The sequence below is a fragment of the Sturnus vulgaris genome, chromosome 5, assembly GCF_052056855.1.
Source record: "Sturnus vulgaris isolate bStuVul1 chromosome 5, bStuVul1.hap1, whole genome shotgun sequence".
Classification (NCBI taxonomy): domain Eukaryota; kingdom Metazoa; phylum Chordata; class Aves; order Passeriformes; family Sturnidae; genus Sturnus; species Sturnus vulgaris.
The window spans coordinates 3,239,601-3,266,779 of record NC_142247.1 but is presented as its reverse complement, the minus strand read 5'-3'; the positions used below and the strand labels follow the sequence as shown (position 1 = coordinate 3,266,779).

General features: G+C 48.8%; 1 protein-coding gene across 1 annotated transcript in view; it reads left to right on the top strand.

Moving 5' to 3' along the window:
* Positions 1-3,340: 3,340 nt before the first annotated feature.
* LOC148223509 (uncharacterized) overlaps positions 3,341-27,179 on the top strand; it is a 67,158-nt gene continuing 43,319 nt past the window's right edge. The window contains exon 1 of the mRNA XM_088166046.1: positions 3,341-3,516. Within this exon, the coding sequence (XP_088022172.1) occupies positions 3,341-3,516 (176 nt within the window). The remainder of the gene's footprint in view (positions 3,517-27,179) is intronic.

Genomic DNA, 27,179 nt, shown 5'->3' with positions numbered 1-27,179 from the left:
ATTTGTTTCATCTCTAAACAAGCTGTTCCCATCCTCAGCTGGTTTTCCCTGGTCAGGCTGTTAGGCAGTGGGCTGAGACTCAGCACGGAGCTTATACCTTCACCTTATTCTCTGTTCATTTTGAAGGGAAAAAGGGAGAGGAAACGCTGGAGATCTCAAAAGTGCGTGCTGGTCGGGCACTCTGAAATCAGACTGCTTTGTGTCAGCAGGTGTTAGCAGCAATACGATGGCACTGACTGATGCCACCAGCCTTTCCCTTCTGACGCCTCCAAGTCAGAGACAGAGCAGGGCTTCTGCAATGTGTTTTCCCCTCGGATCTGGCTGCTCCCGAAAGGGGATATCCCCCTCCCACTCCAACTCGGGCATTTCATTGCTTCCTCGCATCCACGCTAGTTTAGACCAGGCTATGGGATTAGACCAGTTCTGAAGGAATTGCCCTCAGCCACAGCGTAATTCTGCCCATCTCTGCTGTGACTGTGGTTGAACTCCAGTTTCACAGTGGTTTCACTGGAGGTGGGACCGTAAGCTGGGGCGGCTGGGCACAGTGATCCATTGGAACTGTTTCGGAGCTGGACTGTGGTGGCCACAGAGAGGCTGTCAGGTGATGCAGTGACAGCACACGAAGTCACGGCTGCTCGGTGTTTCACTGCAACTCTGCCTCGTTAAGGCAGTTCCACAAGCAGGTCATTAATCCCTATTTGTCGCTGAATGTTTTCCCCCTAATACAATTCAAAACAGGGCAGCGTTGCTCTCCATTTCCAGGAGCAATGGAGGGTCTGTGAGTGTGGGTGACACACAGATGTGTCCCAGGGCACAGGAGCGTGTCTGGCTCCTCGTGGCAGCCGCATGCGGAGAACGAGAAGCGCCGCTCGGGCTAATCACTCGGAGGAATGAAGCGAGAGCAGAAAGCCTTGGGATTCCCAGGGGTTCGCTGCATCGGGAGCCATCCCCGGCTGCCGGTGCCCAGTTAAAGGATCGGGATCGGGATCGGGACCGGGAGCAGCGGAGCCGCCGCGTGCGGGAGCGCCGCGCCCGCCGGCCCCGCCCACCCATCTGGTCCCGCCCCTGTGGGCGTGGCCGGGCGGGCGCCGGGGGCCTGTTGTTGTGATGAGCGCCGGCCCCGCCCCCTCCTCGTGCACGGCCGCGCACCGCCCCGCCCGCCCCGCCCTCACGCCTTTTGTCCCCTCCCGCGCCCCGCCCCGCCGGGCCCGCTCAGCCCCGCCCCCCACCCGATCGCGCCTTCCCATTGGTGCTCCCGCCCCGGGACACGCCCCCCCGCGTGCGGAGCCCCGCCCCTCCCCGCGCGGCCCCCCCCATGCGCCCATCTGTTCCCGGCGGCGCGGCCGTTCTTGCGCGGGGCGCGGGCGGCGGCGGGGAGGCGGAGGATGAGGGCGGTGAGGGTGACGAGGATGGGCCCGCGCAGCGGCGGCCGCCCGCGGTAGGGGGGGCAGCGGCAGCAGCAGCAGCGCCCCCGCCGGCCCTGAGCCGCCCCGTGCGCGGGCGGCAGCGAGGGGGCAGCGCGGGGCCGCCGGGGGGCGGCCGCTGAGCGGCGTGGCGCCGGGGGGCGGGCGGGGCCGCAGCGCCGAGTGGCGGCGGCACACGCAGCCGCCCGCGGAGTGAGGAAGGCAGCGACCGAGCGGGCGGACGGCGGCCGCGGGAGATGTGCCCGGAGGAGGACGGCGGCTGCGGCGGCGGCGGCGGCAGCGTAGCCGGCACCGGTGGCCCCGAGGCGGCGGCTGCGGTGGCGCTGGACGAGCTCCGCTCCTGGTGGGAAGTCCCGGCCATCGCGCACTTTTGCTCGCTCTTCCGCACCGCCTTCCGCTTGCCCGACTTCGAGATCGAGGTGAGAACCCCGCGGACGCCGCTCCCCGTGCCGCCGGACAGCCCGCGGGCTGTGTCCGCACCGCCGCTCCCGCTGCGCCCCCGGCTGCCCGGCCCGGCGGATCCCGCACGCCTCTCCCGCTGCCCCGCGCTCTGCCGGGGAGCACCGCTCGGCCCCCGGCGAGCCGCTCGATCCCACCGTGATGCAGCGCGGGGCGTTCGCTCCGCTTGCGGCGGACCCGGCAACTTCCCCGTCCCTCCCGGGCGCGCTCGCAAAGTTTCGGCGCGCCCGTCCCGGGCGGCGGCGGAGCAGGAGCAGGAGCCCCCCGGCTTGCGGCGGGGCTGGCGGGGCGCACGGCGGGGGCGGCCGCGGGCGGAGCGGGGCCGGGCCGCATTGTTCCGCCGGGCCGGTGTCCGCACACAAAGGTGGCGAGGGGACGGACGCCGCACGGAGCCCGCGGTGGGTCCCCCGTGCCCAAAATGGTGGCGGCGAGAGGCGGGCCCGGCCCGGTAACCCCCCACCTTGCCCGGGGGTACCAGCGGCTGCTGCTGGGGGGGTTCCGCCAGCCCGCTCAGCTGTGCCCGGCTCGGCTCCTTTTGTTGCGGGCGGGGGTCCCCACCTGGCCGGCGGGGTGTGCGGGGCTCGGAGGGTCCTGCCGAGCCTTTCTCCCGCATCCCGGCGAGGCCGGAGGGCTCCGGGGGGCACCGCGGCGCTCATTGTGCGGCTCAGCGGAGCCTCCGCCGGGCAATCGACGGTGCCTTCACCACCGCCCCTGTCCCCCGCGAAGGGAACGCTCTTGGCTTTCATGCCTTCTTAGTCGATTTCACATGTAACTTTCTTGTGTGGTTTGTTTGGGTTTTTTTGTTTCTGTTTGTTTCTTTTTTGACTTCATTTCATTTCTTATTTTCACGTGCGCCGCTAATGTCCCGTAAATATTTTGCGCGCCGGCTACAAATGTTACAAACAAAGTGTGTCCTGGTAGGAAATCTTTTGTGCTTGCTGTGAAAAGCTATTCTTGCCAGCGCGTTGGCAATAAACCGGGTGAATAACGTGGTGGCGTGTGTTTTTTAAAGACAGTAATTGCCCCGTGAATGCGAATTCCAAAGATGTTTAAAAGTTCAATGGGATGCGCGGAGCCCTAAAGAGCAAAATTCCTCGAGCAGGATGTGAATTTCTGAAGAGGGGGAATCCCTTATGCGGTACGAAATCTTGAAAGGGGTTGAGATCTCTCAATGATGCAACTTCTTGCGAAAGAGAACTCCCCTCCCCCTCCTATTGATGCCAAACCATTAAAGGGGGAGGCTCTCCGGGCCCAGCAGCGCAAAGTCTTGAAGGAACCTGAATTTACAATGATAAAAGGGCCAAGGCACTAGCCTTTCACCTTTGGAGGCAATTAGCATCTGGCTTGCTTCACAAATGAAGTAAATGTGGGCTCCCCTTTGGTTCCCGGAGCACGCTTAGGCTGGGGGAGTTAACATCATCACTCGGAACAAATTAACTTGCTTTTTTGGGGGGGGAATGCCCGGGAGGAGGAGGAAGAGGAGTGCGGGCTCCTTGGTGCTGCGGGTGCTGCAGAGCAGAAGCAGCACACCGAAAACATCGCCAAAAAATTCCGTGCACGTGGATGGCCTGCAGCCCTTGGCAGAAATGGGTTTTAAAGCGTGGCGTTTGTCCGAGGGTCGGTGGAAATTGCGGTGAAAATCGGGATGCTGTGAGAGGACGGATGCGGCTGTCAGAACTCTGCTCCTTCAGGCACGTGGAGTTGATCTCCTTCCCCGGCAGTGTGAGCAGCCCGGCACAAGTAGTTTCAAAAGTTGCTGTTCCTTGAATCTCACCATCTTGTTACCTCTTGTCTGATGTAGTTGTTCCAGTCTCACCACTGGTTTCAGGGATATCTGGGAACAGATCTTTGCACAAAGAGCTTGCTTAAATAGTTCACAGTTTGAAACCAATGGCCAGCGATGGGACTGTTTTCTAAGAGTACTGCTCTGTGTGTGGGGGTTTTTTTTATTATTTGTGCTTTATTTAGCTGCATAAAGAAGATTTCTTCCATGGTTTTGGACCTAATAATACCAATGCCCCTTCTGGCTGGTCTCACTGCCACCTCTGAGACATGCTTCAGTTTCAGAGGTATCTGAATAAAATGGAGGTGGCTATTCTTCTAGGGGTTTGTGGAGATGCCACGATTTAAAGCACACGTTAGGGAGAAATAAAACCGTAGCTAGCTATCAAAAAGTGAATCTGAGCTCATGTATGAATTATATTTTCTTGCTTTAGCTTTGGGTGTTGTGGAGAGGTGTGCTTGTGGCTGAACACTAATAGACTGGGGTACACCCCTTCCCTCAAATGCTGCTGCCCCTCATGAGTGACTCAGGGGTGATTGCCCCAGCCTGTGTGGGCACAGAGTGAATGTGAAAGAAAAAAATGGAGATCTCAGCCTCAGAGGGATTCAGCTGGAGGATGCTCGTGCTCAAACTCCTTGAGCTTCACAGCTAATGTTTGTCTACCTCTGCCCAGTATCTCTAAGGGACTGGATGCAGCTGTCTCTTCTTGGATGTTCTCTTCTTTCTAGGAGGTGTGAGCTCCTCTGAAATTAAATTCTGGTTGGTGGTGCTTTTGTTGCCGTTTTTTTGATACCAGTGTATCTCCGCGGGGAGTTTAATGCTAAACTCTTACAATATCGTTACAAAAGGCAGAAGTTTTAAAACAAGCCTTAATTCTGCTTGAAACAAATATCCCTTGCTCTCACTCTCCTTCCAATTTCAGCAAGCTGGTCAGGTTAGGGTTTCACTGCTACCATCCCTGCAGTCCTCAAACCAAACAAAACCTGACCTTCCCATTTGTGGTATTCTGTTGGTAATTTTTTAAAAGCTCGGGTATTTTTTGTTTTTCTTCCCCCACCCACCCTCCCCCACGCCCCTTCCTCCCCTGATATTTTTGTTCTTCTGGTGGGTCTGTCCGTAGCTAGCTGGAAGGCTCTGTAATGATAGGCCATCTGGACCCATCCCTCCTGTGCTGAGCAGATTTGCTGAGGGTATTTGAGAAGTTTGGAGCCTTTAGTAGTCTAGAGAGGCAGAATGGAGCTCTTTTTTTCTTCTTCTTCTTTTTCACTTTTTAAATGTAATCCCTTTGCCCTCTACTTATTGGCCCAAAATAAAGCGAAGCTTCCAGGCTTCGAGATGCAGGGCTGCCATCAGCAGCTGGATGACAGAAACCTGGGAAGCAAATGTTTTAATTTTCTTTTTGCTGGGCCGGTGCATTGCCAGAGACTGCAGGGGAAGGGGTGTCCAAAAAGAAAGAGGCACATCCATCAGGCTGGGCTCTGGGCATTGTTTGGGGAGAGGATGGGCACAGCTGGCCCTCATGCTGGCTCTGGCAGATGCAGGCGCCTGGGTTCCTCTTTTTAAAGTCTCTGCTGCAGCATCACCCGCCAATGGACTCAGGAGGGGTTCAGCTACCGCCAGCAGGTCAAAAGTTCAGTGGGACAGAAGCGGGTGCTTCGGGACGTGTTCAGCTTCATGCCGTGTTTTTACATGGATCTGAGGATGGCAGAGAGCACTTCTGCCTTCTGGGGTGGATTGGCTTTTTTTTTCCTTCCTCCCCTTTTAAATGGCTGCCTTGTCAGCCATCTGCTGTACAAAACTTTCACGGCACTTCAAAAGTGGTCTTTTGGTTGTGTTGGCTTGGTTGTCATGGCATATTTCTTGGTGGTTTGTAAAATCACAGAATCACAAGGTTGCAAGGGACCACACTGGGTCATCTGATCCAGCCTCTCTGCATCGCACTAATCTGCATCAGTGAGTTTGTCCTTACCTGCTCTAACAGCACTGCAGCAGGAGAAGGTGTGGCTGTGTGGGGCGTGTCATTTTTTTTGGCTGTCATTACTTTGATGGACAGAAAGGATGTTTTCCACAGTCAAGTTAGTGCAAGTGATGATAGGGAGTGATTTATTTCCCTCTTCAAGACTAGACTGTAATGTGGGACACCTCTTGTGTCAAAGTATCTGCTGGCTGTATGCCCTTCCCCTCTGCAACTGAAATACCCTCCTGGCAGCTGTAGGGGTTGTTTGTATCGAAAATATTGGAGAATATTTAACGTTTTCAACCATATTTCAGCACAACTTGAAAACTCTGGACAGGAGCCAGTGTGGCATGGCCACCCAGCTCTTTGGCATGTGCTCTCAGGAGCTGTGGACTCAAACATTTAGGAACTTCTGCCTGGGTAGGTCGAGGGGAGGTGACTTTCCAGAATGTGCTTGAAAATAGTCAAAACATTGTTGTTAACTTAGTTTATTTGGAAAAGGTGGGAAAGCCACATTACACAGGGAAAACATAAATCTTTTCCTGTGGTTTTTAAAAGCACCTTTGGGCAAATTGCCTCTGCTGTTAACTTCACTACAGCTTTAAGATGCTTTTCCTTGCCTCTTGCCCCTTCCTCGCACTTCAGGCTCTGGCTCTGCCTTTAGGTACATTCCTCCCACCCACAAGCAGGGAGGGCACTGCTGCTCTTGCCTTCCTTTTTCCTTCTCTAGTGTGGTATCTCCGTGCTGGTTCCTGAACAGGCTCTTTCTGTCAAATATTATGTGGCTGTTAGAAACCAGCAGCTGCTACTGCTCCCCCGGGTCCTGAGGAGGAAGAAGAGTGTGGAGAGAAGGAGAAGGAGAGAGCAGAGAACAGGGCTTCTTCTATCTGTGCAAACCAGATACAGCTTTACAAGAAAAAATAAATTAATGTGTTAAACAGTGTGTTAGAATTTTAATACTTTGAAAAGAATTTTTCCTAGTGAGGGCAGGATGGCCAAATATGCTCTGACCTCCACTGTGGTATCATGTTAAGTCCTGCTGATAATTCTCTGTGGATCCCCTTAGCTCTGTCCTTTGGGTGTGTCCCTTATGACCCGTGACACCAAAATGACACAACCTTCCTGTTCTGTCAGTGGCTTGTATGGGGTTAATTACACAGACTGTAAGGTTTGGTACCCAGGTACAGCCTTCACCCCTCTATAGCTATTTGGGTCTGGTGCTGCATTATTATTGGTTATTATTGGTATTACAGTAGCATGTGCAACATCTACTGGTGCCTCATCCTGCTCTGTGATGGCCAGGTAGTTTCTGATCAGAAGAATTTAAAATCTAAGTAAGATCAATGCAGCAAGAAGGCACTGCACGCTGATGAAAATGTTGATGGATTCATGTAGGTCAGCTATGTTAATCGAGGGTAGTTCTGAGTTTAAATGCCTTTTTGGTAGTGTAGTTCAGTCATCAGGATATCCATCACTCTTGCCATTTGCCTCTTTACAGTAGGCAACATTAAAGTGGAAGGGAGTGGGCAGTGACTGAAGTAACAGCGAGCAATAGATGTGCTGACTAAAACTTCCCTCTCACGAGAAGCACCTTGCTTTAGAAAAAACACATTGTCTGAGGAAAGGCAGAGTGACTGGCAGTGCAGGGAGAGGTGCTGTACAGAGAGTAGACAGGGCTGGAAAATATTATGGAATTCAAATATACTTAAAAGACAGTGTTGGTCCTGTTGTGTGGAGAGACCCATTTATGGACCACTGTGTGAATTTGGGTTATATACTATGGTCACTCTGTGATGGCTCTGCTTCCCCTGGGCAGCATCAGCTTCATCAGAGTAGAGGGTGTGAGCTGGGTGTTTGTTACTTAAAAAACCCAACAAAATCAAGGGCTAATACTGCTTTTGCTGTTCCTTCTACCTGTTCCGTCCACTGTTTAGTTCAGTTGCTGCAGTGCCCCATCCCTCTCCCCATATCTGTTCCAGCACCACTTCTTCTTACATTGCTGCTCTTCGCTTTTGCTCTTAGTTATTCTGTCCATAATAGAATCATTAACACTACGTGTCAGTGTTGGGCTCTAGAGTTCATTGAGATTAATGGAGGGGGGAGGCAGAGAGATACTTCTCAGAGCTGTTGTTTCAAGTGGTCTGCAAATTGGAAAGCAGTTTCCATTACAAATGCAAGTCACATCTTTCCCAACTGTAGATCTTAAACTTTTACACAAGTGTTTACATTTTATATAATGATACTCTAGTGTAATTGGATAAAAAATACAAACAAGCAAAAACCAACAAAAAAAGGAATAGGTAGTTCAGGAGGCTGATACATGAGTTAAAACGTTATCTTAAGCCTGTGAAAAGAAACAAGTAGTGACTGCACGAAGCCAGAGGGTGTCTGAACAATGGATAAGGAAGGTTATTTTGACAGCAACATTTTGAATGGATCTGAGTTAGGTGACAGGGGAGTTGGGGAATGACTGTAGCAGTCGAAGGCAGAAGGGAAGGAGGAACACGATAAGAATTTCAGTGATTTGATGCAGCACATGGAGCCTGATATTACAGATTTTATGTGGGGTTAGTATAGGGAATTCTTCTGCTGGCACGGCTGACACTGAAAATCATGCCTGGTGTTAGCTGAAGTGTTTGTGTACCCAGAAGTTTAACAGTTTAAGCTGAGTTTATTTTAAGACTGATTTAAGATAATCAGGTGCAAGTCTTTCCCCACTAGGAAAAAAAAATAATGGTTTGTGTAGGAGCTTAAATATGACTTTGCAGTTTGCTTTGTTTAAGAAGATCCAAGTACTACAAACAACCTGTGCCAATTCAATTAGCCGATTTAAACTTCTGCATAGCGCATAGTGCATCTAAATCGGGCCACAAAAGTTTTTCCTTGTGGAATTTGCTCTAACCAAACCAGCTAAAAGTAACACCTTTAAAGTGTTGCAGCTTTATATGTAGACCTGCTTAACTGTGTTCTTTCTCTCCCAGCGCATAATGCCGGCAGAGCTGTGCCATTCTGCCCCTGGCATCTGTTAAGTGCCTGCATGAAGGGTGAAGAATTAACTTTTGTAATGGCAATGGATGCTTTCATAGACTTCTTTCAGGCAAAAATCTCCTCAAGAAAAGGGCTATGGGTAGAAATGACAACAGCCAAGGAGTTAAAATTCCCGAATTAAAAGTTTCTCGTGTAAACATTATTGTAGGTATGTATGAATTTAAAAAAAAAAATAATTTCCCCCCCTCCTCGTTACCAGAAGCAACAGCATCTGCTGTGGTGGTGGGAACAATGCAGCCTAGTGATTCCTCCTTCCTTACAGTAGAGAATCCTGTTAAACACACAAGGCAGTGCCTCAGAGTGTATCCTTTCAGCAGGCTTGTTCCTTTTAATGGGTGCCCATTCCTGGGGTCTCCATTGTTTCACCAACAATAGCACTAGGGGCAGCTGATTTGGTTGACAGAAAATGCGTTAATTTAACAGATCTATTCCCTTTAGCCGGTCTCCTTCCTATTGTGCCCCAGTTCTCCCCCAGTTCCTGGGGAGGAGGGCCTCGAGAGCAGGGTCTGTTAGGTGGAAGGCTCCTGCAATTAGGAGGGGTTTGCAGCCTTTTGTGTGAGGAACAGAAAACAGCTGATGGGGAAAAGTGGTGAGAGTGCAGTTTGCTCACTGCCAGAACTCTCATTTTTCTGCTTTTTGGAGGGGCTTTACAGACAGCCTTTACAAGGGATGGGGGAATAACTCGATGCTAAGCGCTGATGGCAGTCAAGGTCTTTGCTTTGCTCAGAGGTGGTCTTGCAGCCCAATGTGGCAACTCCTTTCAGCACTGGCTCAACTTCCTGACAAACTCTTTATACACTATAAATGCTTAGCTAAAACACCAGCTTTCCACTGAAAAAGCAAGGCTGCTGGTGTTATCAGGGGTAGGACGGCAGTGTGTAAAGTTAACAGCAAATGGTTTGAAACATGAGGGGTGTAGTGGTCTTCAGGGACCTCTACCCTGGGTTAGGCCACCAGTTCAGTGTAGTTTTTGGACTGGTCTGATTTAAACAGTGCAGGCTCTTCACCCTTGGGTGCACCTACACTGGTTCAGCTCTTCCCTGGTTCAGTAAGGGAGGGGGGGGATGTTTTTGTTGGTTTTTACATCAGCGTGGTCAAGCAGACACGTTCAGCCTGGTGGGAGGGAGGGCACATGCACTGCTGAAACACGGGGGCAGTGAAACACGAAGCTCTTCTGCTCTTGGGGGATGCTGGCTGCCAGGAAGATCTTGGCTGCCAGAAAGAAGATCTCACTCCCCCTGAAGCCCTCACTTCAGCCACGCTTCTGACTGTGTGGTTTGCCCCTTTCCTGGCACCATCCCAGCTGCTCACTGGGTTTTTGCAGGGGTTGTAGTTCTGGACCTCCTGCTTTTGGTGGTTGCAAGCTGCCGGGTCAATCCACTGTGGCTCTTGAAACTCTAGCCGTAGTTTAGTTCTGGTTGCTGGGGCTGGTGATGTAAAAGGAGCTCTGGAGGGTCTTTTTCCTCCTCTTTGGTAAAGCCATTAATTCTCTGGCTCTTTCTCTCCAGCTAAGCCTGCTGTAAAGAGGCCGGAGCTTTGTATGGCCAAAAGGTTGGAAGGCAGACCTAGTATTCTCCTCTCTGGGGAGACCTGTATGTAGAGTTGTGTGGCAGAAAAAATACTTATATATCCATAACACAAGGCAAAGAAGGTTGTGGTTGGAGGTTTTTGGTTTTCTTCTTGCTTGTTTTTTTTTTTTTTCTTTTGTTTGTTTGTTTTAGGAGGCAAAGGGTGAGAGTTCACTTAAAGATCTTGACTCTTAATAGAGCTTGTCATTGTTGCTAATATAAAACAAATGATGAGCATAGGAGAGGAGTCAAAGGCTCCCTCTTCTGGTGTTCTGGGAAGGTTCAAATACTGAAAAATAAGCAAGGAAAAAGACCCCTTTCCCTACCTTGTGGTATTTTGTGATCTCACTTAGGCCTGACCCTTACTGACCCACCACGTAAGTTTCTTCATGTCCTCTAAATACACGACCTTAACAGCTCTCTGTGGAAGTGAAATGCATTTTCAAATGCAAAATATGTTGCACTTGTAAGTAAAAGTGACTCCTGGTTTCAGAAGGGTTCCCAATCTGAGCATGGAAAATGGCAGCCCTGCATGTCCCTGCAGATGACATTTCTCAGTGCTTCCCTTTGCTTCTCCTCTTTGCTGCACCCTCCTCTTGCAAAGATAATGTCGTGTCCCGTGCATTTCCCAGGCCACATGTGTGCATTGGCATGTAAACATGTTTGGGATGATTGGAGTGGCCAAGTATGCTGAGCACTCCCTCTAGGAAAACGTGTCCAAGGCTCTGGCACTCCTGTTGCCTTAGGTTGAGTCAGTCCAGAATTCAAAACTTATTAGTGGTTGATTGATGGAGAAATGTGCACAAGGGGTAGTATTTTGTTGGTAATTTTAGATTAATTTTCCAAAAAGCATTGTATAAAGAGTAGTACCTCTGAAATGAAGAGAATTTCAGAGCATTAAAGAAGGGACTTTTTTTCCTTTGATATTTTTGTGTTCTTCAGTGAAGAGCTGGCCATCACCTGGCTATTTTTCTCTGTGTTGTTAGTGTGGACTCATGAGCAGTGTCTGGTGGAACCTGGGAACATCAATTCTCAAGCTGCCTTCCCACAGCAGCTCCTGCCACCGGGATTAAAAACCACAACACTTTTTTAAAAACACCTTTTTCTTTAAAGTGATCTGTGCCTCACCAGAATCAGTTCCCCCAGCCAGCTCCCTCCACAGCCCCACAAAACTGTTGTACCATCATGACTGAAGCAGTAGCACGGGAATGGAAACAGGCAGCGGGGAGGGGAAGGGCTTTTTATAGCTGACACTTCTGCTGAAAGAAATGCTTATCACACTGCAGCCCCGGGTAGCAGGTGGAGTGAGCTGCACAGGTAACAAGAGGTCATGCAGCAATGAGAGCACCTGGGGAAGAAACCTTATCAGTAAGACCCTCCCCCAAAAGGGTTTTGGGCTATATCAAACCTTGCTACGTTTCTTTTTTTCAAGTGAACATTCTAGTTAGAAAAGTTTTAATGCGGAGTTTAGATGGCGAGCCTTTAAATTGTTCATTCTGTGCAGCTGAAATCAGTTAAACTTTGTGGTGGCTGAGAATCTTGTGCAAAACGCTTTTTGAGAAATTCAGGCTTTCTTTAAAAAAACAAAACAAAAACAAATTCCCAAGAAAAAGGTTTCTCTGTGGCTCTGGTCACTCGACAATGCAGATATCTATCCATCAGGATTTGTTTGCCTGTGCTGAAGAGGCTGGAGCAGCTTGCCTTGTCGGACAGGGCAGCCATGTAGAATAAACAGGGAATAGCAGTCTCGATTTCCTTTCTTTCAGCCTGATACAAGGTGCCGAGGCACTGAAGACTATTTTGCCCTTAAGATAATTGTGAGTTGGAGAGGATCAAAGGGCTTGAGGGGGTTTTTTTGGTTGAAAGGGGATTTTCTCCATGGACAGCTGCAGTAGTGCATTAGTAGTGCAATGGATTATCTTTCCATGATCTGTAGGATCTCAACCAGCTATCGAGGGGCCCCACTGGAGGCTGCTGCTTGGGGGAGGCAGAGTGAAAGTCTCCTCTAGCAGGGAGACCTGTAATGCCTGGGACAGAGCTTGGACCACTTGACTCCCCCTGCCCCAGAAGGGTGGGTGGTGCTGGATATTCTTAGACGGCAGATAGTGCTGGGAGCATGAGGAAAAGGAGCCCAGCTCTCAGTCCTGACTAACCACAGCTGATGCCCTGCATCCACCCTGCTCCCCAGTGGAAGTGCTTACTCAGGAATGTGAGAAGTGAGCTGATTCCAGCTGCTGTGGCATCCCGCAAAGGGCAATGTGTAATTTGGGAGGGTGTTGCGAGTCCCTTGGTGGAACAAACTGCTCTCTGTAGTAAACATCTGACCTGCCAAATGCCCGGACTTTGTCATTTTGGGAAGTTTTGGACGATGGCTGATCTGAGAGTAGCTGTGGCATTGAGTGGGTGTCCCTGTACATGCCTGGATTGGGTATCTATATCCTTGCTGGGGGGGAGGCAACGCAGCTGGCCTGACTGTGGCAAGGGTGGCAAGAGGGGATGGGACAGGGCTTGGTGCTATCAGAGGTGGAGATCAGGTCATGCTGTGCCTCCCTGACCTGGTTTCAGGGCTGGGGGATGAGGGGGCTGGAATGTGCAGAGCGGCAGAGCTGTCAAGGAATGCAGGTCCCCAGGTGGCCACTGCAGTGGCTTGTGCTTAGGTCGGGCTGGAATTGCATCTCTGCTGGTTAATGAGTGCTGGGGCAGCCCTGCCCTGCCAGGTCCTCCTGTGCACACCTCCTCAGGTAGTCAGTGGAATACCAGCAAGGGAGAGGTGACAATAGTATCTTGGGAGGTGTTAAACTCACCCTCCCAGCACTTTTAGAATTTTCTTTTCACTTTAAATGGTGGAAGCTTTATGGCTTTTTGAGTGGTTGGGGTTTATTGTGTTGTTTTTTTGTTACTAGTGAAACAAGCTGGGATGAACGCAGCTCTGGATTTCAGGGCTGATGGTTTTTTGGGACAGGCAGTTAGAAAGACTTGTCTTTATTTTTAAGCAGGACTGGTTTCAGAATTTAACGGCCGCCATATGATGTTGTGTTGTTTTTCCTTGGAGTAGCAACTACAGTTTATAATCATTGCCTAGTCCTTAGCCAGTTGGCAGGAAGACTGCTGTGAAGGGATTGATTATTAGTGGATGCTTCATTGTGCTGTCCAAGCCTGACTTTCTTGATCTAACCAGTTTCCTTCAGTTGGAATGGCTGTAGTCAGCAGAGAGAAGAGACGAAGATGTGTCTCTTCCCTCTCACTAGCGCTGGTTTTTGTTCATGGGATATACTCAAGATAAGAAGGGTCAACAAAAAGTGTCAACACTTGAGCATTCTCATAGAAAGCCAGCTGGCTGGCTGGCTGCTGGGGACTGCTCGCAATTTTTCTGCTTCCTCTTGTGATTCTCTCAGTATTTGTTTGTGGAGTGGTGACTTAAAACTGGTGCTGTTTGGTGTGAGCATCCTGGAGGCTCCGCCCTTTCCCTGGGAGGGGCACCGCCAAAGTGGGAACATCATCTGGAAGATGATCTAGAGCTCAGAAAGGCTAAGACACGCTGGCAGCTGTGGCAATCGGAGATGAGTTAGAGTTTAAACTGGCAGTGAGGACATGCACAAGTACAGAGGCAGCAGCGCAGGCTGGAGCTTGGGCAGCAACATCTGCCAGGCTCCTTGGATAGAAGCTGGGATGGTTTGGTCGTGCTGAACCACATCCTGCTGCAGCTCCTCTGATAAACCTGGGCTGGCTAAATAAAAGTTAGGATGTGAGCAGCTGTGCACAAAGCAGTCGTGCTGTAGTGGAGTCGCTGGTGCTGTTGTTGGGGAAAGGGAGTTTGAGCTGGGTCTGAGCAGGAGTGGTTTGTGAGGAAGGGGCCAAAGGAGGGAGGTGTGTGTGTGTGTGTGTGTGTGAGGCGTGGGCTGGGCTGCACATCCCACCCTGCTGTGCTTAGGCTGAACAGTAGCACTTGGAAAGGACAGCTGAGCTAATACTTCAAAGGTGGAGGGTTGAGAGATTCCATGCCAGGTCTTGGAAGTATGATCCTAACCCTCTTCTTGCCTCCTGCTCTCCTCCCCCACTCCCAAAGCCCCTCTTGGGCTGTGTGGAAGTGTCCCAGTTCTTGCAGCTGTGTTAGTTGTAATAGGTCATTTAGTCCTGAAATCACTGTTTAAAAGGGGCAAGTCCTTGCCTCGTGTGACAGCTGCCGCCTTGCACTTTTCCCCAGGCTGGAAATAACTGCATATGACACAGGAGCAGAGCATGGCATGGGGGAGGGAGGAAGGTTTCTGGCTTCCTCTTAGTGCTATAATGGCTTTGCTGTGTGCCTCTTCTCCCATGCGGACCACAGCAGAGCCATGCCCCACATATTTCGCAGCTCTCTCAGCTGGCAGTGCCCAGGAAATCCTCTTAACAGCCTGGCACTCTCCAGGCTCTGTAGACTGGAGCCTTCCTGTGCATCTGGGAGCAGGAGAAAAAGGGTGTGAGGTGGTGGTGGTGGTGATACAGGATGCTTGCCTAGAGCATCAGGAGCCACGCTGTTCTGTGCAGAGGCAGAGACAAGGAGAGGGAAGGTGGGAATGTTTCTGCTCCCACCTCCCCTCTTCAAAATCCAAAGCCTTGAGCCCATGGAAACCTGGCCAGCTTTTCCTTCTAGCTGAAGGGCTGTCTCCTGATTGGAATGACAGCTTTGAACTGGAAGACATTATTTCATTAGCGTGCTAATCAGATACAGAGATTACCTGATTGGCTACTTAATAATTAAATGAAGTTGCCTGTAATTCTTTGAGCACACACAGAACTAATTAAATTAACCCTTCACTGCCCTGCATGCCTGGGATGCACTTGTGTGAAATGGAGAGGGCAGCTTCCCCAATGTGGGAACTGGGATCAGAAGGGGTTGTTGGTCAGGAAGTAGCTGCTGCAGGACTGCCAGAGTGATCTTAGCAGGAGTATGGAGAGAAGATTATGCACTCTTATACCATTTCCCTTCAGTTTGGCACACCTGATGTGTGATCAGTGTGTCTGGCAATGGGCTACCAATAGATCTTGTCTCCAAATAGCCAAATAAATACACTGGGCTCGTGGAGCTGATGCCAAGGCACGTGCAGTGACCCAGCCCATGACTTAAGATCACCTGGTAAAAAGCAGAGAGAAGGAAAACCTGCACTTGACAGTTCTTGAGGAGAAGCAGTCAAACAGAGAGCAGAAGATGTTCTCCTGTATTTTTGAAGCATTATTCTTCCCTGTCCTCACTGGCACGTAGGCACAAGCCAGGTTCTTTCCTTGAATTTGGCAGGATTCCACCAATTAAACTTCTTGTTGACCACTTATTTCTCTCGACTCCTGCAGTGTCTGCTCCAGGAACTGCAGATTGCACATATATTGGATATGTATCTTGCATATACAAAGGTATGTTTCCAACAGTTTGAGGAGGACACAGAAGTCATGTCAGTGCCACAGCTTTATTCTAGTTGGTAAAAAGAAATGTGAAAAGAGTAATAAACAGAAAGTTTCCTTGCGTTTTCCAGCCCCAGTACTATGCTCAAGCTTTCAGCTTCTGTAATGCTAGAGGTGTGGCAGTTTGAAATTTACAGTGAAAGGCTGATTTTTATAATGTGTGAGAAAATTGTTGCAGTGTTGAAGACACTCTGTGTTTGATCATTTTATTGCTAGGGTGAAGAGTTAGCATCTATAATTTTTTTGCATCCATTTTTAGTGCTAAGCACTGGGTTGAGGCAACAGAAAAGCTACCTTATAATAATCCAACTCTCTTGCCTTGCTGCTGCCACTGTCTCCTTCTAGACTTTGCCCATACATGTTAAAATGAAACTGTCAAATTAAGCACATTTCACTGTCATCCAGAGCTAAACTTGGCAGAGAAGAGCCCTTGGACCTTCTGGCCTAAGTTAACCACGGCTGGCTTCAGCTACCCCAGTAAGGAATTGCTGTGGCATGCAGAACAGCTTTCCCCTTCCCCGTGGTCCATGTTGCTGACTCTGTCCTCTTTTTCCCTGAAGATTGTTTGTAGCAGCAGTGTCCTTGGAGCCAGCAGAGGGATAAATATCTCGAGCCACTGCTTTGTCTTTAAAATCTGGCTTCCACATGACAGGCAGCCCAAAACGCTTTCGAAAACAGGTCAGGAGACAGAAGAAAACAGGGAGGATGGGAAACAAAAGGGCAGCTTTCAGGGTAATTAGATGGTTTCAGTGCTCCTTCTGGCAGGGAGCATTCGCTGGTGAGACATGACCCCCTGTGCTGACTCTCTACAGATGTGGATATGCTGGCAGGGTTTGAAGGAAGAGCAGGAAAAACAGCCAGCGACTGTGTCCCTACTGATCTTTGAGATTTAGCATCTCCATTACCAAGCCCTTGGATCTGCTATCCCCACAAGCCAAACTTTGCTGTCCCTCTGCCTTCCTGAGTCAGAGCCAGGTCTGTGATTCCCACCTGGACTCCCAGCCAGGGTCTCTGAGAAGGTGCTTGCCCCCGTGTTATGAGCCATGGGCAGGCATATGTCTTAAAAGTGTGGATTTGGGGGAGGCAGGGAAAGTGGGTACAGTGCAAGGTCGAGCTGGAGCCCAAATACAGAAGCCAGTCAGGCTTTAGTGTTGTTCTCATTTGATGGTGTCCTGTTGTAAAAGGACAGTAAGTAAGGCTGGCACGTCTGTGTCTGGCCTGTTGCTGCAGTGGAAAGCTGTTTTTAGGGATGTCTGAAACAAAGGATATTCCAGTGTGTGGTGGAAGTGGCCATTTAAATGCATCTGACCATAAAGATGCTCCCTTCGAGCAATTTTGATATCGGAGCTTGTGGGACTCACTCCTGTGGGCAAAATCGTGCTCCATCAGACAGAGCCTGAATGCTGGAGATTGGGTTTGGGGATGGAGTTCAGGGAGGCTTTTTACCTCTTGTGTCCTCCTCTTTGTTTTTGTTTATGGGTTTACAAAGTCAGATTAGCATTTCAATGTTGGAGGCAAAGCCCTTGGGCAGTGGTGGAACCAGCCTGGTCCAGCCGGTTTGGGATTACTGCTCCCTTCCCAGCAGCCTTCCTTCCTTCCCATCTCAGATGAGGAGCAAAGCCCGAGGCTTCTCCTGTTGGGAATGCACCCAAGCTGCAGCTACCCCTCCAGCATGGCTGAAGGTAGATGGGCAGTGTCACCGGGAAGGGTAATTAGCCTTCTTTTCAGGCAAGGATAATTGTTTTATTATTTTAAATGGTAGCATAAATTCTGGGGCTAAGAGCTCTCAATCCAGAAGCTGTTCACTTTGTCTAATAGGCGTTGCCTGTCCACAAGCTTGGCTTTGCTTTAATCCTGTGAATCTCAGAATCCAGAGTCCTGTTACTTTAGTAAAAGAGTGTATTGAATAAAAGAGAAGTCTGTGCCCCTTTCCTCTCCCTGTCAGGCATAATGCTGCACTGAGACACACCGGTGCAAATATAGAGCAAGCCCAGTGGGTTCAAGTCAATGCACTCCAGACTCATATTTTAATTGCAGAAGGTAGTGTCTTCTTCTGAAACCAAAATTTTCTCTTTGGGCTATTCTGTGTTTGTTCACCAGAACTGGCTGCTGCTCCATGCAGATCCCAATCCATATGCTGAGAATTCAGTGCATGGGAACAGGCTTAGAATACAAGATTCTTGCATGTGGTTGAGCTTGCAAACTTACTTCACACAAGAAGCTTGAAGAGGAGGTAGCTTAAGCAGAAGAACTTATTTGTGTTTATTGCTTCTTTATTCTGAAGGAGATGTGAAGATCTTTTGGAAATGTTCCCCCAGTTTGATTAAATTGTTCATATGGCTTTTCTCCCCATGTGCAAAGATGGCACTGTATTCTTTGTTGGAAGACTCTAAAAAAATCTTCTCAGCTTGTAGCTATTAACAAAAAGGGATCTGAGTCTGTGTAAAAAAATATTTCTGTGTAAAAAAATATTTCTTTAGATTCGTTCCACCTTCTCAGGTGCCACAAGTCAAGTTCTGATTTCTTTTGTTCTAATATACTCTATAACTGCCAGTACTTTGTGCTGCCTCACTTATGCTAAGACACTGTGCATACACCTTCATTCCTCACTCCCCTGCACATTACTCTTTGTCTGCTGTCTGGAAGAGGAGTCGTTCAGGGTGCCAGTATGTTAAGCCGTTGAGAGAATGGGGAGAGATGAGATGAAGGTATTGTTATGCTGGAAGGTGTTAATTGGTGCTATCAGCCACTTGTTTGATTTCTAGACAATTACAGCAGTCCTTGAAGTTGTGTCTGAGCCAAGCAAATGGCAGGGGCTCTGCAAGTCCCCCATCTTGCCTTTTTTTGAGTGCTTATTTCCCCACTGCCACTGACAAAAATTAGCAGGACTTTCTCTACACACTTGAGCAGAGAGGATGTGCCTGGATGTTGAGGAGCTGGCTGGGTGTGCTGCACACAACTTACCACATTGCTTGTGAGCCCCGGCCTGGCACAGTGGCTTGGCAGGGGATGGAGAGGAGATGCTGAATGGTGTGGGGATATTTCTGGGCTCCTTAGAAGCAGAGGAACTCATGTACTTACTTGGGTGATGCTTTTTTCTGTGATGTTTCCTGCTTTAGAGGCAGACGCTTGATATTATTTAGGGCAGCATCCTCTTGTAGGGCCAACAGCCAGCTGCCAAATGGAACCTCTTATTTGTAGTCCAAGATTTCTGCCCAGAGAGAGGACAAGTGAATATCTCCATTCCTCCCCTGTAGCAGGGACAAGATATGCAGCAGAAGAGTGACTGGCTCCTCTGCGGCCAGAGGAGAAATCCTCTCCACGGCTGCCCTTTCTCCTATAACTGGGAAGTAAGGAGCCATCCTGAGTTCCCTGATTTATTTTTTTACTTTTTCCTGGGTGCAATAAGAAGTGGGATGGGGAGTAGCACCTGCAGAAGCTTGGAGACAGGGTACATTAATGCCTCCCTCTTCCATCCAAAGGTCCAAATTACTGAAGCATAACTTGTGGACTTCTTGGCATACGTAGAGACACATGAATCCAGCCCCAAGTGCCTGCTCCTGGCATTCCTTTGGTCATGGGGGGTGGAGTATTGCCACCCTAAGTGTCCCTCCCTGGTGTCATGGCTTTGCTTGCTGCTTTTGCTGAATGTTCATGCTGTGCACCTGGTTTTGTGCTATGTCATACATGGAAAATGTATGTAAAGCTGAACAGAGAGGTGATGCCAAATAGAGGCTTAGAGCTTGAAGGTGTAAATGACCAATAAGGACCATTATGAGAGGAGAGTCAATCAAGACTTGATTTCAGAAAAGACTGATAAGGAAACCCCAATATAGAATCACAGAAATGTACAGTCAGAGTGGACCTCTGGAAGTCTCTTATCCAACCTCTTTGTTGGATTCAGGCAGTCACCAACAGTAGGTCAGGTTAACCACGGTCTGAAGAGTGCATAATTTCTCTGCTCTTTTCTATTCTCTGAATGCTTTTCTCTGTTTCTTTCCCTTTTCCCATTTCCCCAGAAGAGAGCAGAATTGTGAAAAGAGTTCAGAGATTATTTAGCAACGCATAGTCTATAAAACTGCTGAAATTCAGCTTGGGCAAAAGGTGAGCTTTTAGTTCTGAAGCAGGGGTACACCTTTTGCTAGCATTTTTTTGAAACTCCATTTGAACTGTGACTGACAATAAGTCAGGGCTGGAAACTGCCGGTTCTTTTTTTCATTCTGTAGGGAATAGTTTGCCTTTGAGGGATGGTTGTTGCTTGTGCAGGAATACCTTCCTTCAGGAGTCATTATGCAGGCACTCCAAATGGGACCTGTGGGTAAGCACCACACAAAATAGCAGCTGTTGCCTTGAGAGAAATGCCTTAGGCCAGACAGGAAGATTTTTATTTGTTTTATTGTTGGGAACAGATAGCCAAGAGTTCTGGCCTTTGGTCTTTTAATACATAGCTTGTTTTCATCCACTCCTACATGCCTGAAATCTATGTGATTATCTAGTCTCTAAATCCCTATCAGCACCTTCACAGGTGTTCCAGTGCAACTCTTTCTGGGGCTGCATTGAAACAGGTCAGGCAGCTGATCTGGACAGTGGATTAAAAAAACCTAAAACACCTCAACTCCCATTCCCTCCAGTTATTTTTTGCCTGGATTAGTTTCATGAGCTTGGCTTATAGAGTGGCCTGGCAAATAGTTGTGCCAGCCATACCGTGGTGTGGAGTTTGGATAAGCGGTGGGGATGAGCAAAGGGGCAAGAATAATTTAATGTTCAAAGTGGACTGTCATGTCAGACTGATCATGCAGGCATTTATCACTGTCAGTGGAAAGAAATTGAACTTTGAGAGATGAGAGGAGTCTATTTTAGAATGACATGAATCACTCTGAAGGTGTTCCCCTCTTTTCTCCATGGATGATGATGAGGAACTGAGTATGCCAGCTCTGACAAGGCATCAAACTTAAACCTCACTTTTTGACTCTTATGTTTTAATAGTGAAAGCATTGGCATGCCTGATTATTGTTCATAATGCTTCACCCTCAGTGCTGTTGTAAATATAGAAAATGTCACCAGCTGGAAGCAAAATCCCAAACTTCCTAACAGGGCAGTTGTGAGCAATAGCAATGCCATGAAAATCCAGCTCATAACCATATAAGTGGTTGAAGAGCTAAATATTAGCTCTGGAGGAAAAAAAAAAACAACAAAACACTTTTAACCACTGTCCATTGCTTTACCATTGGGTAAGGCTGCCCAGAAAATGATGGTGTTCCTGCACACTTTTCAGCATTTCTGTCCTGCAGTGCTGCCTTCAAAGACCAATATTGCCTGCTAATGTAATTTGTATTTGATCTCAAGTGGTGGTGATGGTAGAGAACGTGCCTGCTTCAAATCACCACTGTGACATGATAGTGAGGGGTTTGTTGTACATTACTCGGGGTTTTTTTGTGTGTTGAAACTGATGCTAAATGATTACAAATTCAGTTACTTGACAGGAAACACTGCAACCTTTAATTCAGTGCCTTGTACCTGTAGATGATGATGGGTTTTAATTACAGGGTTCTATGCTTTTTCCATGGGCTTGCTCTGTAGGGTAAGTGGTGCTGAGAGTACAAACCAAGGCTGTGCACTGAAGGAGGCTGTTGGCTGTGTGGTTCTCACCTTGTTTGCTAAAGAAGCTGGGAAGTGGGCAGGATGTGAGAGATGGAGACTGTCACAGGAGAAGAAAGGATGTCTGTTGGTTACATGAAGGTGTAGTGCTGTATCTGTCTAGCCAGAGGCAAGGCAGATGTGAGATCCACAGCTTTCCCCTCTTCTGCCCTAAGACATGACAGCTCCTTTTCATCCACCAGTTCAACTTTGTGGGGCCGTGCCTGTGCAGGGAGGAGAGGGAGTGATATGGGTTTCAGAAGCTAAATTTTGGAGGGATTTTGGTTTTTCTTTTTTTTCAACTGAAATTACTTTGGTTGTCTGGCTTACAATAAAGCCCTAAAATGAGTGGAATAGGAGTAGGAATAGAGGAATAAGGATGGGTTTTTCCTACTGAAACATACTGATGTTAGGTTGCATTTTCAGTTTCAGCACTTATTTTTCGTGGGCTTATGGCTCTGGTTGAGATTTCTTATCAAGAAATACAAGAAATCTTCATTTACCTGGCTGGGTAGTGGTGCTCTCCCCCAGAGCAGCTCAGGAGATGTTCTTCTCCTTGGTTATGGAGACAAAATGCTTCACAAACTTGTGAGATCTGGGAAAGAGCTTTGGTGAAGCCAAGGGAGACTGGCATAAGTTACTGCATCAGCCGAAGCACAGAGTGCAAAGGCTCCTTCACCCCCCATTTGTGCTCCAGAGCTCCAGCTTGGGCCCTGGCTCCTTCCATGTGTCTCCATTCCCAGCAGCTGGTCATCCAGATGATCCAGACAAGGACATGTTTTTCATTTGCTGAATTAGCCAGCTGAGGAGCAGCCGTGGGCATTGGCCAGTACAGGGAGCCCAAACAGGGAGATGTGTTAAAAATGGCAGAGTTGAGTTTATGTCAGTACTGCTCTGGCATTTCTGGTTCAGCCTAAAGCATCTTAGCTGTATTGCCAAAGTTCAGCTTTAGAAAGTGTTGGATGCTTGGTGGTGACGTCGGAATTGGGAACAGTGCAGCAGGGAAGAGCCAGCCTCTGTCACAGGTTCTTCTGGGTGGCCTCGGTAAGCACCACACTCCTCCTTGCTTTCCCTGCCTCTGGGGTCTATTGCAGCCTACCCACCTTTTCCCAGCCCTGGGAAAAATAACTATTAAGTCTCTGTTATGTTTTGAATGCTGCCATAAAAATGCCAGGGGTGGGGCTTGTGAGATTCTTTTTGGGGGTGAGGAGGACAATCTCAAATAGAGGTGCACCTCTTAAATAGAGAAGTGAGTTTTGCTGGTGCTGATCAATTTTTTCCCACCAATTTCTCATTTGTCAAATCAGATTAAAAACCATTAACTTGTAAATAGATTGAGAAGAGTTAATGCTTATTGGATTGAGATGCTGTGTGGAGGCCACCACAGAAAAAGTTCTGTGAAGCGATTAATAGCTTATTTGGTGGCCAGGCTCGGAAGCAATGTAGCAAATTAGGCATAGGGATACATAAAGAATAAGAAGGATAAAAATCAATATGGAACAGCTGAGGGATACATAAAGAATAAGAAGGATAAAAATCAATGTTGAACAGCTGTCTTTACTTCCTAGTCTCACAGTCCCGTGTACTGAATGAAGCATAATGGAGATGTGATTACTCATTTTATTACTATTGTAAAGGGTTTGAATAATGGGACAGACCTCAGGTTGGTTTTATAGTCCTGAATGTAGCATTTCCCCCTTCACACGCTGTCACCTGAGCCATTGCAGAGAGTCAGCAGCCTGCACAGAATGCATGAAAGAAGTAGTAATAAGTGAGGCTGTGCAGCAGTGTAAAACCCAAAATACATCACTTAACAGTGAGTGAAGAGTGGAATAAAGCTTTTGTTGTCCTTATTTGGGGGAGGACAGGAGGGAACAGGGGAAAAAATGAGTACTGGAGGCTACTGGAAGTGAAGAGCTGAGAATGGAGGGGATTACCCGGATCAGCAATAAGCAGATTGCCTTACTGGTTGTTGGTTTGGAGTGTCCTGATATCAGATGGTTTTCTAACTGTGTGATTACTAGCAGACTCAAAACTGTAGGATATGCAGCTCTGACTCAGAAGACAGATGATTTTTCTGATATACATCTGTAAGCCCTAACTTTTTCTTTTTAATAACCTAACTATTGTAGTCTCCTAACTATTGTAGTCTCGACAGATCCATGATTACAGAAATGCAAATTTCTGTATGTCTGATGAGGTCGGCTGTACGGGGTGGATGTTGTCAACAAGCTGGCTGGTGCTGCTGCTGCTCCTGCTGTCTCTTCAGGGATAATGGAATCTGGGAACAATTAAGAGGCAGTGTAATCAGTTCCTGGGGGCAGGAGTGTACCCTCTTGCTTTTCAGCATTCCCTTGGCTGACTCATGAACTCTGTTGATTGACTTGGGAAGCAAATGAATCCAGCTCTCCTCCACAAGGAAGAGTTATGGAGGCAAGGTGGTGAGAGGAATACATCAGATCTCAGGCAGCTTCTGCCCTCTGTACTGTGAAATGTGTGGAATTTACAATGGTTACTTAGCTGCTAAGCAAGTGGGATTCTTTTTTTACTTTGTTTTTGCCCTTAACCCTGTCCATCCTTTAAACTAAGGACTACGACAAGCTATAGCTGGAAAATGGTCACACATAAGCACAGAGGACAGTCTTGGCAGCTTGTTAGAAAAGAAACTGTAACTAACTATAATTGTACAAAAACATATGCAGCCATAGGATTTGCAAGCATTTTGTATGGGCTTTGGTAAATGAAGGAAGCAGTGTGTTTGAATTCCCATCTCCTTGGGCTCTCCTCTGTTATTCAGCTGTTCCCAAACTGGCAACTAAGAACTTTAGGGTACAGTGCACTGTTTCCACATTTCCTTCTGTCCAGGGATCCTGAGAGTGGCTGTGGCTGGTTAGTGAGTGCAGACGGGCCGGATTCCCTGGGAGCCAGGCAGGTTCCAGGGGAGCCAGGCAGGATCCTGGTCTTGCAGGTGTGGTGCAGAAGGGTGAGGTGACGTGCTACAAGCCTGCTGCATGACTGTGGGCAGTCTGCAACACAGACCAGATCCTCTGTCTTCCAGCCCTACATGTGGGGAACACAAAAGCGCTTAGAGCACGAGAGTGCTCGAAACATTTTTTTTTTTTCTTTAGCGTTACTTAGTTCTTTTGCCAAGCGGTCGCTTCTTTTTCCCTTTGATTTTAACTACTCTGTTTTGATGGTGGTGTGCTCTAGGTAGTTACTCATCTCCCAGGCACATGGGGAATAAAAGCTTGCGATACACCAAAGCGTGTGCAAGGAAGGGATGGGCTGCACGAGCAGGACTTGCCCCTAACCAGGTTTGGTTTCTGGTATCTTACATTCTAGGATGAGAAAAAGACCGGTGGTAAAAAATAATCCCAGAGGCTGAGTGAACTGGTGACAGGAGAAGCTGCTGAGGGAAGGAGAGGAGACAGGCACATGGAAAATAAGCTCCTGCTCCCTCAAAGACACGCATGCAGAATGATAGTGGGGTGGGTGTGGGGGTGTGTAAGCAAGTAACATCCCAGAAGCTGGAAGAATAAAATGAAAAGGCAGCAGGATCAGCCCGCAGATGAAAGGCAGCCCCTTTAACATTTGCTCCCGGACTCCGGCAACTCTCAGCAGTTGGCTGGAGACTAAGCTGGACGGTCCTGTGGAGCTCCAACAAAGGGACGAAACAAACCCCCGTCCCCCGGGGCCCCCCTCCCCGACAACGCGTGAAACAACTTGATAAATGATTGCTCTGTCAGGGGACGAGGGGATGGAGACGTCTGGGAGTGCAGGGGGAATGTATCTAATTCAGGCATGAGGGGAGCTCGGGGTGGGAGAGGGGAGAAGCCAAGGGCAGTGGGATGGGAGCGCGAGGGTCCCTGCCTTGGCAGCAAAATTAATAAATACGGCAGAGTGGGAAGGGCTGGGTGGCTCTCTGGAGAGGTTTCTGGGGAGCAGGCTGTCAGGGTTTGGGGGGCTCGGGTGAGGGCTGTGCCCTGCCTCCAGCCCCCATGCTCACATTACCTCATTTACTGGGGATGGCAGGAAATACAAACCTCCCCCCGCCGCTCCCAGCCCAGTGCAGCCCGGGCTGCTGATAGCATTGAAAGCTGCAGAAACAGGAGCCCATGCCCTGCCTCTATTCAAGGGAACATTAATTACCCTAAAACAAAAACAAGAGGAGTTCGCAGCTGGGGCCCAACACTTCAGATTCCCCCTCCCTCTGTCCCTTCCTCTCTCCTTCCCTGCTGCTCCTCCAGTTTGTGCACACCAGCTATTTATACAATCTCCCCTCCTAAATGACTGATATTGGGTCCAAGCACCCTTGGTGCCCAAAACTCTGCCAACAGAGTTTGTAGGGACTGTGCAGGCAGAGATGGTCCAAGGCTGGTCCAAGGATGGGTCTGTGCTGCCAGACGAGTGGTGTGCCACCACCACCCACCAAAACCAGGCTGTGTATTTTGTGGAAAGCTGTGGCAGCTGGAATAACGAGAGGTCCTGCATGGTCTGGATGGCTTATCCTGGCAAGTACAGGAGAGAGCACTGGGGAAACTTCAGGGAGTCCTGCTGGAAGAAAATTAGGATTTGGTGGTGGTGTATTTTTCTCCCTCCCCCTCTGTGGGAATGGAGCAGAGAACTTAATTTAGAGTCCTCCCGAGCTGCTGGTTAATAGAAGCTTGATCCAGGAGGCAGCTGCTGCCACCACTTGCAAGGTGACCCAGAGCCCTGTTCCAGCGTGTCCCAGGCCACTATGTCATGAGCACCAGTTGCCAGGAATAGAGAGTGCAGCAATGTGTATAAATAAATAAAATGGGGTTTGAATGCACTTCTGTGTTCAGCTGATGAAGAGGAAGGGCCTGGCTTCAGGAGAACTAAATGCTGAGCTTTGTTATTGTTTTGGTAGCTGTCACCCATCCAGAGAAGTTGGCCCCAAGCCTCATTCTTGGGGCACATCAGCAATAAATGATGACAAAAATAGGTAAAACGTGAGGAGGAGAGTTCTGAAACATGTGGAGGGCAGTGCTTGCCAGCTGTCAGCTTCCTGTCCTCACAGGAGAATTTGATCTCCCCGGGAACTGCCCTTCTCCTCTATGTTCCTGCCCTAAGATCTTTGAAGAGCTTAGCAAGTGCCTTGGCACAGGGTAAGGTGGCTTGCCTGCTGTGGAAGAGTTGTATTCCTTTAGGCTGCTGACCCTCTGGCTGTGCACTAAAGGCTAAAACACCTGAGTCTTCAAAGCCCTCTAGGACCTCCTTTTGTGTTTCCATAAAATTACCAAATACCCCATGGCTTGTCAGAAAAAAATTCTTTAACGTCTCCAGTTGTGGTGTGAAAGCTGTGAAAGGAGCACCTGGAAGTGCTGGTGTGAGCAGCCCCTGCCAGAATCCAGCACCTGGAGGGTGTTACTGCAGGGTAGCCACTGGCATTCATTTTGGGTTAAGTGAGATGCTGTTCAGCTCAGTTAAGCAGACCTATTTATAATGTGGAGTGCTCTGGTTCAAGCAGGGCTGCAGAGATTAGGAGGAGAGGAGATAGGGAATTAGTCAGCCCTGTTAATGCTTTACCTGGCAGTGAGGAGGAACTGTGGATGGCTGTGCCTGCTTCCCTCTTGGCAAAGGCCAGCAGTGCTTTGGTTTGTTACAGAGATCACTGTCAGCCCTGGTTACCCGCTCGGACTTCACTTTTGAAAACAGCACGTGCAGTTTGCCAAAGTTACCCTGTGTCAGGAAAACCCAGTGCACAGAAAGACTCTTTGTGCTATTTGGATTGTTGAGAAAGGAGGGGAGAGTAGAAAGATGTTTCACAGAATATTATCTCTACAGTCTTTTTCTGTACTTTGGTTTACTTCTTGTGGACCTGAAACAGTGAGAATAAATAGCCA